The 14,339-nt window shown below is 56.9% G+C and overlaps 1 protein-coding gene across 7 annotated transcripts in view; it reads left to right on the top strand.

The window, feature by feature from the left end:
- Positions 1-13,626, top strand: part of LOC118623459 (casein kinase I) — a 35,196-nt gene extending 21,570 nt beyond the window's left edge. For 4 of the 7 annotated variants that reach the window (XM_036251054.1, XM_036251055.1, XM_036251057.1 and 1 more), the window contains 5 exons: positions 2,684-2,794; positions 2,909-3,057; positions 4,670-4,898; positions 5,765-5,935; positions 7,423-8,250. In XM_036251054.1, the coding sequence (XP_036106947.1) occupies positions 2,684-2,794; positions 2,909-3,057; positions 4,670-4,898; positions 5,765-5,935; positions 7,423-8,063 (1,301 nt within the window). In that variant the 3' untranslated portion in view covers positions 8,064-8,250. Of the gene's footprint in view, positions 1-2,683; positions 2,795-2,908; positions 3,058-4,669; positions 4,899-5,764; positions 5,936-7,422; positions 8,267-8,362; positions 9,182-11,500; positions 11,694-11,790; positions 11,931-12,660; positions 12,726-13,605 lie in introns of those variants that run through there. The other 3 variants (XM_036251058.1, XM_036251060.1, XM_036251059.1) reach the window with 3 other exon arrangements.
- The last annotated feature ends 713 nt before the right edge of the window (positions 13,627-14,339 follow it).

Raw genomic sequence — 14,339 nt, forward strand, 5'->3', positions numbered from 1 at the left:
TCTGTTTATCTTCAGATAGAGTGGGAGGGGGAGAGAGAAAGGAAAAAAAACATCAGTGTGAAAAACATTGATTGGCTGCCTCCTGCATGCCCCCTACTGGGGAATCGAGCCCACAACCAAGGCTTTTGCCCTGACTGGAAATCGAACTGAGACCTCTCAGTCCATGGGACGATGCTCAATCCACTGAGCCACGCTGGCCGGGCTCTTCCTTTCTCTTTAAAAAAAATTGAGGTGAAAAGTAACCTTATTATTTTTTAATCATCACCCAAGGATATATTTATTGATTTTTACAGAGGAGGCCTGGGGAGAGAGAAGAGAGAAGTAAGTTACATTGATCTGTTGCCTCCTATATGCACCCTACTAGGGATTGAGCCCCAAACCTTTTAGTGTATGGGACAATGCTCCAACCAACTGAGCCAGCCAGCCAGGGCAAAAGGGACGTTTCTAAAAAAATTACTGTTGCCCTGTCCGGTTTGGCTCAGCGGTTGAAGTGTTGGCTCGAGGACCAAAGAGTCTTGGGTTTGATTGCGGACAAGACCACATACCTCAGTTGTAGTTAGGTCTCTGGCCCTGGTCAGGGTCGTGTGGGAGGCGACCAATCAATGTGTCTCTCTCACATCGATGTTTCTCTCTCTTTCTCTCCCCCACTCTGTCTGAAGATAAATGGAAAAAAGTATCCTCAGTTGAGGATTTAAAATTTTTAAAAAAATTATTATTAATCCTTACCTGAGGATATTTTTTTCTTTGTTTTTAGAAGGATTGGAAGGGGGAGAGAGAAACATCAGTGTGAGAGAAATTGTTTGGTTGCCTCCCACATGAGCCTCCACCAGGGCCGGGATTGAACCTGTGACCCTTGGGTCTGCAGGCCTACACTCTAACCACACCAGCCAGGGCCCAAAAGTAACTTTTTTTTTTTATCCTCACCCGAGGATATTTTTCCATTTATCTTTAGACAGATTAGGAGAGAGGGAGAGAGAAACATCGATGCGAGAGAGACATCAACTGGTTGCCTCCTGCGTGACCCACACGGCCCCAACCAGGGCTGGGGATGAACTGCAACCGAGGTAAGTGCCCTTGGCCGGAATCAAACCTAGGTCTCATTGGTCCGCAGGCCAATGCTCTAACCGCTGAGCCAAACCAGCCAGGGCAAAAAGTAACCATTTTTAAGGTACACAATTCAGTGGCACTTGGTACATTCCCTGTGTTGTGCGGCCAGCATCCAACTCCCCCGGTCTCAGTACATTTTTATCACCCTAAAGAAAACCCCGTACTTATTAAACAGATGTGCTCCCTATTTACCCCTTCCCCCAGCCTCTGAAATCCACCAATCTATTTCGTTTCTCTGTGGATTTACCTATTCTAGGTATTTCGTATAATGGAACCAGACAATATTTTGTCCTTTTATGTCTGGCTTATTTTCTTAACATAATGTTTTTAAGGGTCATTGATGTTGTGGCATGTATTAGTACATCATTCCTTTTTATGGCTGAGTAATATTCCACTGCGTGGATAGACACATTTTTTTTGGTGAACAGGACAACCAACTGAGCCACTGGGCCAGGGTTGACACATTGTTTCATTCTCACATCCGTTGGTGGACATCTGGCTTGTCGATGCCTTTTGGCTCTTGTGAATGGTGCTGCTCCTTGTTCCCTCGCACTCAGTGTTAAGATGCTGCCTGCAGCCGTCGTCCACTCCTTGTCACTGCCCTGTGGCGTTCCTCTGTGTGACTGCATCGCCATTCAGCCCTTTTCCTGCCATTGGACATTTGGGTCGTCGTTGCTGTGTTTATTCTTGTCATGTCCTCGTGGTGCTCACGTTTCTGAAGAGCATGCCCTTGGGAGCTGGCTTGCTTGGTCATGTATGTTTGACTTAGATAAAGGCCATCCTGGTTTCTAACGTCGCTGTGCCGACCTATACCCTGCCCCCTTTTCTAACACAAACTTTTGGTCCACTGGGGATTTCTCCTGGTGTGTGATGCGAACTGTGGTGACTTTCTTCAGAAGGCCAGTTATTGCCAGGACACTAACTGCACAGCCCCATCCTTCCCCCTGGTTTGAGGTGCCAGCTTTATCCTCTCCTGAATTCTTCCAGTGGTTGTGCCCTCTAGACTTCCCGTCTTGTCTGTTCGTGTGCTAAGCCCACACTGTTTTAGTTACAGCCCCTAAGGCCATGCCTGGCCTGAGAAGGAGGTGGCCTTTCAGCCTAGCCCCCAGCCTTGCGACTCAGCCCACCCATTATTACAGCTAGGGAAACTGAGGCGAGGTGCAGCTTGGCTTTTCTGAGACCGAGCCTAGCCCCACCCCATTCTCTCCTCTGCAGCCGATACCCCACTGGCCTCACCTCCCCCGGCTCAGTGGCCCCCACCCTCCAGGATAAGGTTCTCCTTATGTGGTCTGTGCGCCGCCTGTGGTCTCTGAATTGTCCTTCATTCCTCACTTCCTTCCCTTTGCGTGGGCTGCATCTATGCTCTCCCCTCCCCCCGAAGCTGGGTCGGGTGCCCCTCTATGCCCCACAGCTCCCTCCGCATCCCTCAGATGCAGTGCTGAGCCCTCTGCCGCCTTTCCAGCCTTTTCCAAGGGCACCGAGCCAGCTGCTCGGGTACAGGCACGAGTTGGTACTGGCTGAAAGCTGCCTGCCCAGCCCGGGGGGACTCTGACCCTTTCTTCCCCACCCCCGGCAGGTGCCAACATCGCTTCTGGTGAAGAAGTTGCCATCAAGCTGGAATGTGTGAAGACAAAACACCCCCAGCTGCACATCGAGAGCAAGTTCTACAAGATGATGCAGGGAGGAGGTGAGGGCCGGGCTGCCGGGGGGTAGGCCGGGGTGACACGGTTCGGGATGAGGCTGGAGACTGGTCTGGGGCCGGGAAGGACCTGCCTTGACAGCCCTGCTTCCCGGCCCACAGTGGGAATTCCGTCCATCAAGTGGTGCGGGGCCGAGGGTGACTACAATGTGATGGTCATGGAGCTGTTGGGGCCCAGCCTTGAGGACCTCTTCAACTTCTGCTCCCGCAAGTTCAGCCTCAAGACAGTGCTGCTTCTGGCCGACCAGATGGTGAGTTCCCCATCGCCCACCCCAGCTGGGTAGCCCCGCCCTGCCAGGCTTGTTTTCCTTCCAGCCTCTGCTTCCTTGTTGTGCCAGTGGTCACAGGGCATCGGCCCTACCTCCTGCTTCCAGAGGATGCTGGAGCAGGAGGCAGTAATGGGGACATAGGACAGGCTTGGTTCCTGGACCAGGGGCCTTAACCATTGGCTGTAAAATGGGCCTGCGGGTGGGAGGGTTCAACGTAGATCCCCAGGCTCACCTTCAGGCCTGCTGTGTTGGGCTCCAGAGTAGGGCATGGGACTGCCCTGAGGTGGTTTAAAGCCTGTGATCACACAGATCTAGGTCCTGTCCCAGTGTGGTGACTGTAGGTGAGCTAAGCCTTTCCAAGCCTCAGTCTCCTCAGGCGAGAATCTCCCCTTTGCTGGGTTGTCATGGGGGTCAGGGGGACACCACACAGTGCCACGAACAGAGCAGGCGCCCACTGACCAGCAGTCCTTAGTTCCTAAAGCCCTTTATAAACTCGAGGGAGGGAAACTTTTTAGAACTCTTTTTATTTTAATATGTTTATATTTATTTTAGAGAGAGGAAGGGAGTGGAGGGAGAGAAACATTGATGAGAGGGAGACATCAACATCGATTGGCTGCCTCCTGCGTGCCTCCCTGCTGGGGATTGAACCCTCAACCCAGGCATGTGCCCTGACCAGGAATCAAACTGGGACCTCTCAGTCCATGGGACATCGCTCTATCCACTGAGCCCCACTGGCTGGGCAGGGAGGGAACCTTCTTTAAAACGTAGAAGCATAGACTTTTGGACCTGAAATGGTATGTGGAAATCTTGTTATACTGGGGCATGGGCCGGTGGCGGCCTGCAGAAAGTCTACCAGCATCCTGTGATTTTTGGCTAAATGTGTGTGTGCCGAGGAGGGTGGTCAGGCTTTCTTAGGATGTGAGACCCAGGAAAGGTCTAGGAAACAGCCACGCCAAAGGAAGCCTTTGAGCTACTGAAGACAGGCCCAGAAGGGACTGACCTGCCAAAGGACATGTCGTGTGCATATATGTTCACGTAGGGGGTTACACATTGTTTAAAGAAGGACCTGTGTGTCTGCCTGACTTTGGTGGACTGTGGAAGCCAGGGGACAAATCCTGCCTTGAGCTTCATCGCTGTCACCCTTGCCAAGTTTAGGCTTTATTGGTGTTCCCTCTCGTCTTCTCCCCTTTCATCTTATTGCTTGAACCACCTTCAAGATGCCTCTGACTTCGGCTCCCCAAGTCCTGTGATGGTGTACAGCCAGGCAGGGAGGCTTCTGTAGGGGCCCGGATACCTTTCCGGGCTTCGTTTCTAGATCTTGCCAGTAGCTTTCCTACTACCTTACTCTATTTTCTGACTCATAGCAAACGTGGTGAACTCCTCCTCCAGAGTTCCTCTCTAATGGCACTTCCTCCAGGAAGCCTTCCCTGACCTGCCCCTAGTCATCTTACATGGTAGCAGACATCTTTTTTCCCCACCCAGGTCAGGGACCACCTATATTTTCTCCAACGTGGCAGCCCCAGCCCACAGCACTTAGTGAAGGCCCTTCTGTGGAGTGCTTGCTGAGTGATTACTGTCCCCTCTCCTCCCCCAGATCAGCCGCATTGAGTACATCCACTCCAAGAACTTCATACACCGGGACGTCAAGCCCGACAACTTCCTCATGGGGCTAGGGAAGAAGGGCAACCTGGTGTACATCATTGATTTCGGCCTGGCCAAGAAGTACCGGGATGCCCGCACCCACCAGCACATCCCATACCGGGAAAACAAGAACTTGACTGGCACCGCCCGCTATGCCTCCATCAACACCCACCTGGGCATCGGTGAGTGAGCGAGGCCCGGGGGCAGAGTGCACCCATGAGCTGCTGGCCAGGATCCTGGCTTTCTGCAGCCTGAATATTCCCCCGACTTGCCACAGTCAGGTCTTCCCCTTCCTAAGAAGAGCCGAGGTGTGCCGAGTGCATTCATGTGCCTGACTGCACCCCACGGTTGTTTTTTTTTACCCTCACCTGAGGATATTTTTCTATTTATCTTCACATAGAATGGAAGGGAGGGAGGAAGAGAGAGGGAGAGAGAGAGAAACATTGACGTGAGAGGGACACATCAATTGGTTGCCACCCACACGACCCCAACTGGGGCCGGGGATGAACCGCAATTGAGGTACGTGCCCTTGGCCGGAATTGAACCTGGGACTCACTGGTCCACAGGCCGACACTCTAACCACTGAGCAAAACTAGTCAGGGCCACTCCACAGTTTTTACAGGGTGGAAGCGAAGACTCACAGGTCACACAGGCTGCTAAAGTTGGTGCAGCTTAGCAGGTGCCAAAGCCCGATTTGACCCCAGCTGTGTCTAATGCTACAGCTTGTGCCCTGTCCACAGGTGGGCCAGGCAAGGAGGCATTGGGGTGCCAGTGACTTAGTTGTCAAAGGGATGAGTGCCTGCACTGGAAAAACCAGGCCCAGGCTGGGATGAGGAAGCTCAGCTCCTCCTCTGGAGGAGGAGGAATGGACAGCCTGTTTGTAATGGTCGCAGCAAGCCAGCATGTGGGGGATGGGGTGGGATGGGGTGCTGGTACATAGGGCAGGCTGTTCCCCCTCAGTCAAGGAGCATGTTTTGGAGTAGGGGTCCTGGCCCGCATCGACCAGGAGCCCAGATGAACCCGGCCCCCACCTTGTCCCTCGGTGCAGAACAGAGCCGCCGAGACGACCTGGAGAGTCTGGGCTACGTGCTCATGTACTTCAACCTGGGCTCCCTGCCCTGGCAGGGCCTCAAAGCAGCCACCAAGCGCCAGAAGTACGAGCGGATCAGCGAGAAGAAGATGTCGACACCCATTGAGGTCCTCTGCAAAGGCTACCCCTGTAAGTAGCCCAGTGGGGAGGTGATGAGCCTCAGGCCCTTTCCGCGGGGAAGATGAGGCCGCGGAGAGTCCCGCTGGCTACCTTTGCCCCGACACCAGAACATGAACGACAAGCTCCCTGTCGCTGCCCGGGCATGGTGGGAGACCTGACTGGACACTCAGCATTCCCCGACCCGCTCTCCTGCCGCGTCTCCCAGGGTCTGAGTGTTAGGGAGCAGTCCTTCCTTCCTGCTGCTGCGTCACCCTCTCACCGAACACTCCACTCCTGACACTTTCGGTCACCAACTGTGTGGGTCTCCCTCCCGACCAAGCAGTTCTCTGTGACACCAGCTGGGTGTCCTGTCATTTAACTCAGTTCTGACTCTGTCCACCTGGAGATGGTGTCAGATCCCACCGGTGAAGGCTCGGTCCCACAGGCCTGTTCCACTGCACTTCTGATGCCGGTCACGAGTCCGCCTGTGCTTCGGACTCAGGTTCCCTGACTCCCTCCCTGAGTTTGACGAACTTGCCAGAGCGGCTCACAGAGCTCAGGGAAACACACTTTGCAGTTTATGAAACGGTATGATGAAGGCTGCTGATGGACAGCCAGGTGATGCGATGCACAGGGCGAGGTCCGGGATGCAGGAGCCTTTGTCCCCGTGGACTTGGGGTGTGTCGCCCTCCTGGAATGGATATGTTCACCCCCCTGGAAGGTCTCCACACCCAACGGAGGCTTTATCATGCAGGCACGATCAATTATTAACTCCACTTCTAGCCCCTGTCCCTTCTCTGGAGAAGTTGGGGGTGGGGTGGGGCTGAAAATTCCAAGCTTCTAATCGTGGCTTGTCTTTCTGGTGACCGGCCCCCCACCAGGAGCCCACCCAGAGTCAGCTTATTAGATTAAGAGATGCTCCCAGGGCTCTTACCACTTAACATTCATAAGGTTTCAGGAGCCCTGTGTCAGGAGTGGGGTCAGGGACCAAATGTTAGAACAAGGGATGCTCTCACCTCTTAGGAAATAACAAGGGTGTGAGGAGCCCTGTGCCAGGAGCCGGAGGCAGGGACCGTATGCTTTCTGTCCTCTTGCAGAGGCCCCCTCTCAGCCCTGATCTTCAGAGGAAGAAATGGAAGTCTTCCTCCCGTGGCTTAGGTCATGTTGAGAGTCCCCATTGGGCTCTTCACTGTCCCTGGAGTTTATGACAGCCCTTGATCTGCCGTCTCCACACCCCCGAGTGCCCGACGGGAGCAGGGGCAGAGCTGGGACCAGGTCCTGCAGCACCAGCTTTCTGAGGGGTGCTCACGCATTGTGCACAGGCCTGTCCTCGTCCTCAGAGGCTCTGTTCTCAGGCAGGTTCGGGCTTCACCACCCATCGGGAGGACCATAGTCCTGTTCTGTCTTCTCGTCCCCTCCTAGATGGAAAAGTGGGTGGGTAGGACAGCTGCCGGCTGCTGGGGGCCCTGGGAGCATGGGTCTCACAGTGGCCCCTTCTGTCTCTATAACCCCACCAGCTGAGTTCTCAACATACCTCAACTTCTGCCGCTCCCTGCGGTTCGATGACAAGCCCGACTACTCCTACCTGCGCCAGCTCTTCCGCAACCTCTTCCACCGGCAGGGCTTCTCCTACGACTATGTCTTCGACTGGAACATGCTCAAATTCGTGAGTCACCCGGAGGCCGAGGCGGGCGTGGGGAGCTGCACAGGGAAGGCCCTGACTCAGAAGGCCAAAGTGACCCTGTGGTGGGCGGGGCTCCCAAAACACAGGAGCTATGAGCTGAACTGTGCGAGTGACTTCACTGGCATCCCAGAGCCCCCTCAGTCCCTCCACTCCTGTCTCATCAGTGTGGACAGCATGTACTGCTGTGGTCAGCAGGGCCCAGGCAGGGCATTGCCTCCCACAAGGCCCAGGAGGACCTGGCTGGGCCTCCAGTCCCTCCTAGGCACCTGCGGCCGGGCGTGGATGGCGCTGGCGGGCCCCCCCGCTGTGGTGATCGTGGCCTGCACCATCCTGCTCCTGTTGTTCTGCACGTCCCAGGTGGCCGCCTTCCCTGTAGCCCCTCTGGCCAGCCTGGACCCATTCAGTGTGGTTTCTTTCTTTCTGGCCACAGGACCCTGGGCCTTGCTAGGTGGTTGTTCTGTCTCCCTCTTTTAAGAGTGTTGGGGGGTGGGGGGGGAGCAGTCGTCAGCCACGCCTGGAGCTCTGGAGTCTGGAATCGTGAAAATGACTTGTTTCACATCTCTTCTGGGAAAGGGGGCTTCCTCTAGCCAGGCTCAGCCCCGTGACAGAGAAGCTATTGCACTGCCCTGTCCCCACCCCCGTCCCTGTGCTGGGCCCACGTGCTCGCCCACATACTGGTAAGGACCCTCCGAGGCCTGGCCTCCAGGATTTACCACTTGATGGGGTGAGCACAAGGGGCTGAGCCTCTGCTGTGCTTTCTCTGTCCCTTCCAGGTGCCCGGCGCCCCTGGGCACCCAGCGCCCTCCAGATGGGCTGGTGGAGGAGGTGGAGGAGCTGCCCCCCCAAAACTACTGGCCTATGGTCTGGACTCCAGGGCCCCAGTTCTGACACCAGGTGTGCCTGAGCCCATCAGGGCCAGGCCTGAGGAGGTGTCCCTTTGCGTGGTGGGGGTCAGTGGAGAGGGCATGGCGGAGAAGACCCTGCCAAGAGATTCTTGGGGGTGAATCAGCTTCCTGATGGACAGCCTGAAGGAGGGATGATGTTCACTGCCCTGGAAGGGCCTGGGTTTGGGCACCAGGAACAGCCTCAGCCAAACCCCATCAGCAGCCTCTGTATCGAACTTGAACTCATTAAACCCCCACCTGTACCGCGCTTCATTCTAGTGGCCTCTCCTTTCATCACAGCGCGCTCGGCTGCTCTGCGGGTGCTCAGGACAGGCCCCGTTCTGGAGGCGGGGCAGCCCGTGGTCTGGTCCCTCTTCTCTGTCCTCAGACAGCGGCCTGGTACTGTTCCCTAAGGAGTGGGGCAGAGGTTGGGCAGAGAACGGGGTGTCCAAGGGACCCCCAGGGAAAGGGTGGGCGATGGGCAGCGGGGCACCTTTCACCCAGACCTTCCAGCCAGGAGTGCGACCAAGGTCTCATCACAAAGCATCGCTCAGGGAGTTTGGGTGCAGGACGCTCACTTACGGTTAGAATCGGTCCAGAGTCTGGGTGTGCGACGGGCTTGGCCCTTCTCTCAAGACAGCTCCAAAAATGGGTTTTGCATTGGCATTCAGTAAGGCAGCCACTGACTACATGTAGCTAAATTTTATTTGATTAAAATTAATTAGAGCTGAAAATGTCACTTGTCAGTCGCATGTGCCACATTGGACGTTCTCAGGAGCCACCATTGGCTGGCTAGTGGCTATCATAGCTGGTAAGGCAGATGTGAACACGCCTATCGTCACAGAAAGTTCCGTGGGACGGTGTCACTCTAAATGGCTTCTCACAGAGCCTCTCATGGGACCATCCCCCCGACAAGACTGTTTCAAGTCTGGCCAGGAGCACTCTCCCCGCCCACCGCTGGCACTCTGGCCCTTCCCGGGGCCTCTCGAAGCACTGTGAGTCCCGCCGAGCAGAGGTGCCGACAGCTCACCCCGCACTGGTCTCCGACTTGAAGGCCGTCTGACTGGATGAGCGGGCGCCTTGAAACCCATCACCTGTGGTGAGCTCGACCACCTCCAGTCACCCTCTCGCAGAAGCATCTGCAGACATTGATGGGGACCTAACACATCTCTCACCCGAAGCCAGACCCTCCCACAGCAGCCCCGAGGGAAGCTGTCGCCAGCACCTACCAGCAGACCGGACAACGTGCTGGCACAGTGGGCTCAACTCTTCTGCAGCAAGATCCGCCTTGACTGAGAGCTTCCCTCCTCGGAGCAGCCTCCCCAGAGCGTTCGGTCTCAGGGCCTAGACTCTCCAGGCGCCTGGACCTAGGAGGCTGCTTTCAGCCACTGTTCCGAGGTCCGACCAGCTGACCAGGAAGAACACAGCCAAGGACAGGCCCACACCGCACGGGCAGCAACTGTGATATTTACCTTGAGTTTTCTTGTGGGCAAATAAAAGCCGAGACCACCCTGGTATGCGTTTCTTGGGGCGTCACTTGGGGTGGATGGAAATGTGGAGAGTAGCTCACCTTCTGCCCTGGCTCACCTTCTGCCCTGGGCTGGCCTGAGCCCTCTGGGTCACGGAGGGCAGGGCTGTGCGAATCATGTATCCCCACCCAGGGAATGAGTTCTTACTGCCAGCAGGAGGGTTCACGAGTGGGTGCTGCAGCTCTTATCTCAGGCTTTGCTGGGGGTCTGGCTGAGCTGCTCTCTGCCGGCCTGAGTGGCTGGGGGTGCAGGGCTTGGACTGGAGGTCAGGAGGTGGAGCCTTGGCGGTTCCGGGCTGGCCTGCCTGGACAGGCTGGCAGGTGGGAGGACTGGGGATGTTCGTTTCTGGAGTGTTCTGCTGTCTTCTGGGGGTACTGAGAGCAGAGCAGGACTTGGTGGCCAGGGGCCTGAATTCACATTTCAGTTCTGCCCTGAGCTATGTGGCCCCAGGCAGATTATGAGGCCTCTCTGGGCCTTGGTTTCTCACTAAGATTCAGGGATCATTCCCATCCCCGAGCTACTATGTCCCAGAGTTGCTTAAAGGCAAGGGCCACCCCCTTTTCCCAAAGACAGTAGGGCCTTCTTGGCCAGTTCCCTGGGAGACACGGGGTTGCAAGAGCCTGCACCCCGTGGCCCGTGAGCAGGCCCCAACTCAGCCCACAGCTCTCTTCTCCACAGATGCGGCCCCCCTCACGCCAGCCCCCCGCCCTTCCCTGTGGACGACCCCAGGACCAACTAGGTAACGCGGCCAGACGCCGCTCCCGTGCCATGCTCCTCTCTCGGGCCTTTCCCCTTTCCTGCTGCGCTGGGATGCCAGCGGCTGGATGGCAGGGCCCCTGGGAGCCCACACACCCCCTTTGCCCCAGCCTGCCTGCTAGGTGTCTTTTCCTCCATGGGACTTCTAGCCCGTTTCTTCTCCAGCCCCCTGAGCGCCCACCCCAAGGCAGGCGGCATCTGTGTGGTGGTGGCCCCCACAGCGCCTGCCAGGAGCCATTGCCGGGGGCAGGGGCAGGGGCAGGGGGCAGACAGCCCTGCCTGGTTCAAGTCCTGGCCTGGCCTCTTTAGCCTTGTAACTCTCTTTGGGCCTTCACCCTGCGCTGCTGGGAAACCTGGAGGAGCCGAGGGCTGTCTGTACACAGAGGTTGGGAGGGCCAGCGAGTGCCCTTGGTCATCCTGAGGACACTGGCCCTCCCAGCCCTGAATGGCCCCATGAGACCCGGGCAGAGTGATCTCTCTCCACCTCTCACATCCAGCCTCCCCTGTCCTCTGGGCAGTTTGTGATTCTGTTTCTCTGTGCTGTGATCATGGTCATGTCCAGGCCTCTCGGGCCTCCTGCTCTGTGGGGAGGAGAGGAGGTTGGACCAGAGGGTTTCTGCAGTGCCTCTTCCCTAAGATGTCCACTGGGAAGCCCTTCCTGTATTCTGCCCTGCAGGGATGCTGGACCCCGCAGCGCCCTGACCTTGCAGTGCTGACCAGGTCTCGTCTTGCGTTCCCACAGGGTGCAGCCCGGAATCCCGAGGACGTGGACCGGGAGCGGCGAGAGCACGAGCGCGAGGAGAGGATGGGGCAGCTCCGGGGTTCGGCAACGCGGGCCCTGCCCCCAGGCCCTCCCACGGGAGCCACTGCCAACCGGCTCCGCAGTGCTGCCGAGCCTGTGGCTTCTACCCCAGCCTCCCGAATCCAGCAAGCTGGTGAGCGGGGACCTCCAGCAGTGGGCCAGGCCCAGGGGGTCCGGGGCAGCCAGGGCCCTGGACACTGAGGATGGCTTCCCCCTGCCTCACCCTCCAGGCAATACTTCTCCCAGAGCGATCTCGCGGGTCGACAGAGAGAGGAAGGTGAGCATGAGGCTACACAGGGGCGCTCCAGCCAACGTCTCGTCCTCCGACCTCACTGGGCGGCAAGAGGTCTCCCGGATCTCAGCCTCACAGGTGAGCGGCCCTCACTCCAGCACTTCTGTGCCCCCCGGAGACCCCCAGGCAGCGTCAGGCCTTGTGGTTCTGTTCTTCCCTGTCTGCCCATTCCAGTAACCGTGGAGCAGCCCTTCTTGTTGAGCAGGGGCTTGGCCTCATTTAATCCTCCAGCATCTGATTAACCCCATTGAGCAAAGTCAGAAGCAACTTGCCCCAGCAAGTGGAGAGCTGGGATCCAGCCCTCGCTGCCAGGGGCCCAGCTTGGGTGCGCAGCAGGGAGCTCGTGGGAGAGGGTCACAGTCCCTGCCATCAGGAAGCCCCTGCGAGTCCCAGTTAGCACAGGATAGAGGGCTAGGCAGATCCTGCCGATGGCCCCACTCAGGAGCCGTGTTTAGACTAGGAAAGTTGGGAAGGGGGAATCCTGGTTAACCAAGGAAGGTGTCCTGGCAGAGGTGGGCAGGAGACCGGCTCTGGTCCACAGTGGAGAGGTCTCAGCAGGTCAGGCCAGGAGCTGGGCTTCCAGAGGCCAGACTCGTTTTGTGAGTGGCCTGGAGCAGCTGCTTTGCCTCTGTGGGCAACGTTCTTATCTATAAAGCAGTCCCATCCTAGGGAGTCATTGAGATCACACACCCCTTCCCTTGGCTCTAGGGCCTTGGTGGGCGTGGGGAGCTCTGTAGTGGGGACAGACTTGCCACGTCGCCTGTGCTAGCAGCTTACCGCCTGCGCCATTCTCTGCCTTCCCTCCCAGACAAGCGTGCCATTTGACCACCTCGGGAAGTGAGGAGGAGCCACCTCAGACCAGTATTTGCTTAGGTGAGTTGATGTCTGCTGCAGACACAGCCCCACCAGCTCCAGAAACCCCTGTGGCCCTAGGAGATCAGTGTGTGTTGTGGAGGGGTTAGGGGAGTTGCAGATGGTACCAGGGAACCCAGAACCAAGGGCCTATAAGGGAGTGTAAAACCTCAGAGGCTGCCTGACTCAGTAGCGGCCTCCTCTAGGCAGGCCTGGCCCACGTCCAGTCATTTCTGCTGGAAACCCCTTCCTCTGTCCAGTCCTCTCCACCCCCTTTGCTTTAACATTTGGAGAGTTGGTTCCTAGCAGAGACTGAGCCTGAGGGCCCACGCCCATCCTGACCTCTCAGGCATTAGCGTTGTCTTAGCCTCTGGGCTGTTCAATTCTTAATTCATTAAAGCACTTAGAACAGGGCTGTGTACTTAGGAGTTTATCTGCCTTAACAAAGGCCCCTGGCCTCCACCAGCCCTGGAGTGAGCCTCATGGGTCTTCATGGCTGCATTTCCATGACTGCGTGAGGCCTTGAGGTGGTGGGTAGCTGCTCCCCACTCCGGTCCCGCTTGGGGAAGGAGAGGTGTGTGGGGGGAGTGTGAGCTCCCTGGGGAGTCAGTACATGACTGGCTGGGCTGGTCTCACCTGGGAAAGTCATTGCACAGACAGCTGGGACCTGAAGCAGGAACCAGCCTGTCCGTGGCAAGCGTGTGGCTGGGTGGCCGCTCACCAGGAGGACAGAGGAAGGAGGAGATTGTGTCCTTCCTGTGAAAATGGAGCACTACTGTGTGCCCTAGACGGGGACCATGTGCACAGACTCGGGGACAAGACAGGAGCTGAAGGGAGTCTGGCAGATGGAAGGCCAGAGGCAAACAAGCCTCTAACCTGTCTTCTTTCTCTCACGTTTCAGTGTCTTCACTGTATTTTCTTTTAAAAAACAACAAAAAGATGGGAAAAAAAACCACTCAAAAGAACAAAAAAGAAAAAACCCAGCACAAAAGCGACAATGGATTTTGTTCCTTTATTTTTTTTTTTTTTGCCAACGGCAAGAAGATGAGATGCCCTCAGCACGGAGGATTCTTGTCCTTTGCATTTCCCACTGCCCACAGCCTCAGGCTGCCAGAGGCTCCCCACACACCAGGCCAGTGTGCCAGACCGAGCCTGCCCCAGCTCAGCCAGGAGGTGGCCTGCGAACTTGGGGATGGCTTGATTGTTGGGTCGGGGCCAGGTCCCCCCAGGTGTTGTTGAGCCTCAGAACCACAGCAGACACGCACAGCCGCCCCGCTCCCCTGGGCGACGGGGCCGACTTTCTGTTTGAGCTTTTTTCAGTATCCCCCTGAGCATCTGGGTCTTTTTTTGCCTTTCTGTAAGTAGTGGGTGGCAAGGTGATGGGGGCCGAGATTCCTTGTGTGCTTCTGTGTACGTATGTGACCTGTATCTCCCAGAACAGTAGGAGCCTGCCCACCGCCAGGCTGAGTGTCTGTTCTCATCCCCCTATCGAGGACATGGGTGGGTAACGACCTCCATGTCCCTCCAGAAGGGCACAGAGTGTGCTTGTCACCACTTACCCCTCAGACTGTCATCACCCTGTGGCAGCCCTGTCCCCATTTCCTGGAGACTCCTTCCAGAAAGCCTGTGGTCCAG

This window comes from Molossus molossus, unplaced genomic scaffold (assembly GCF_014108415.1).
Source record: "Molossus molossus isolate mMolMol1 unplaced genomic scaffold, mMolMol1.p scaffold_m16_p_10, whole genome shotgun sequence".
Taxonomy (NCBI): Eukaryota; Metazoa; Chordata; class Mammalia; order Chiroptera; family Molossidae; genus Molossus; species Molossus molossus.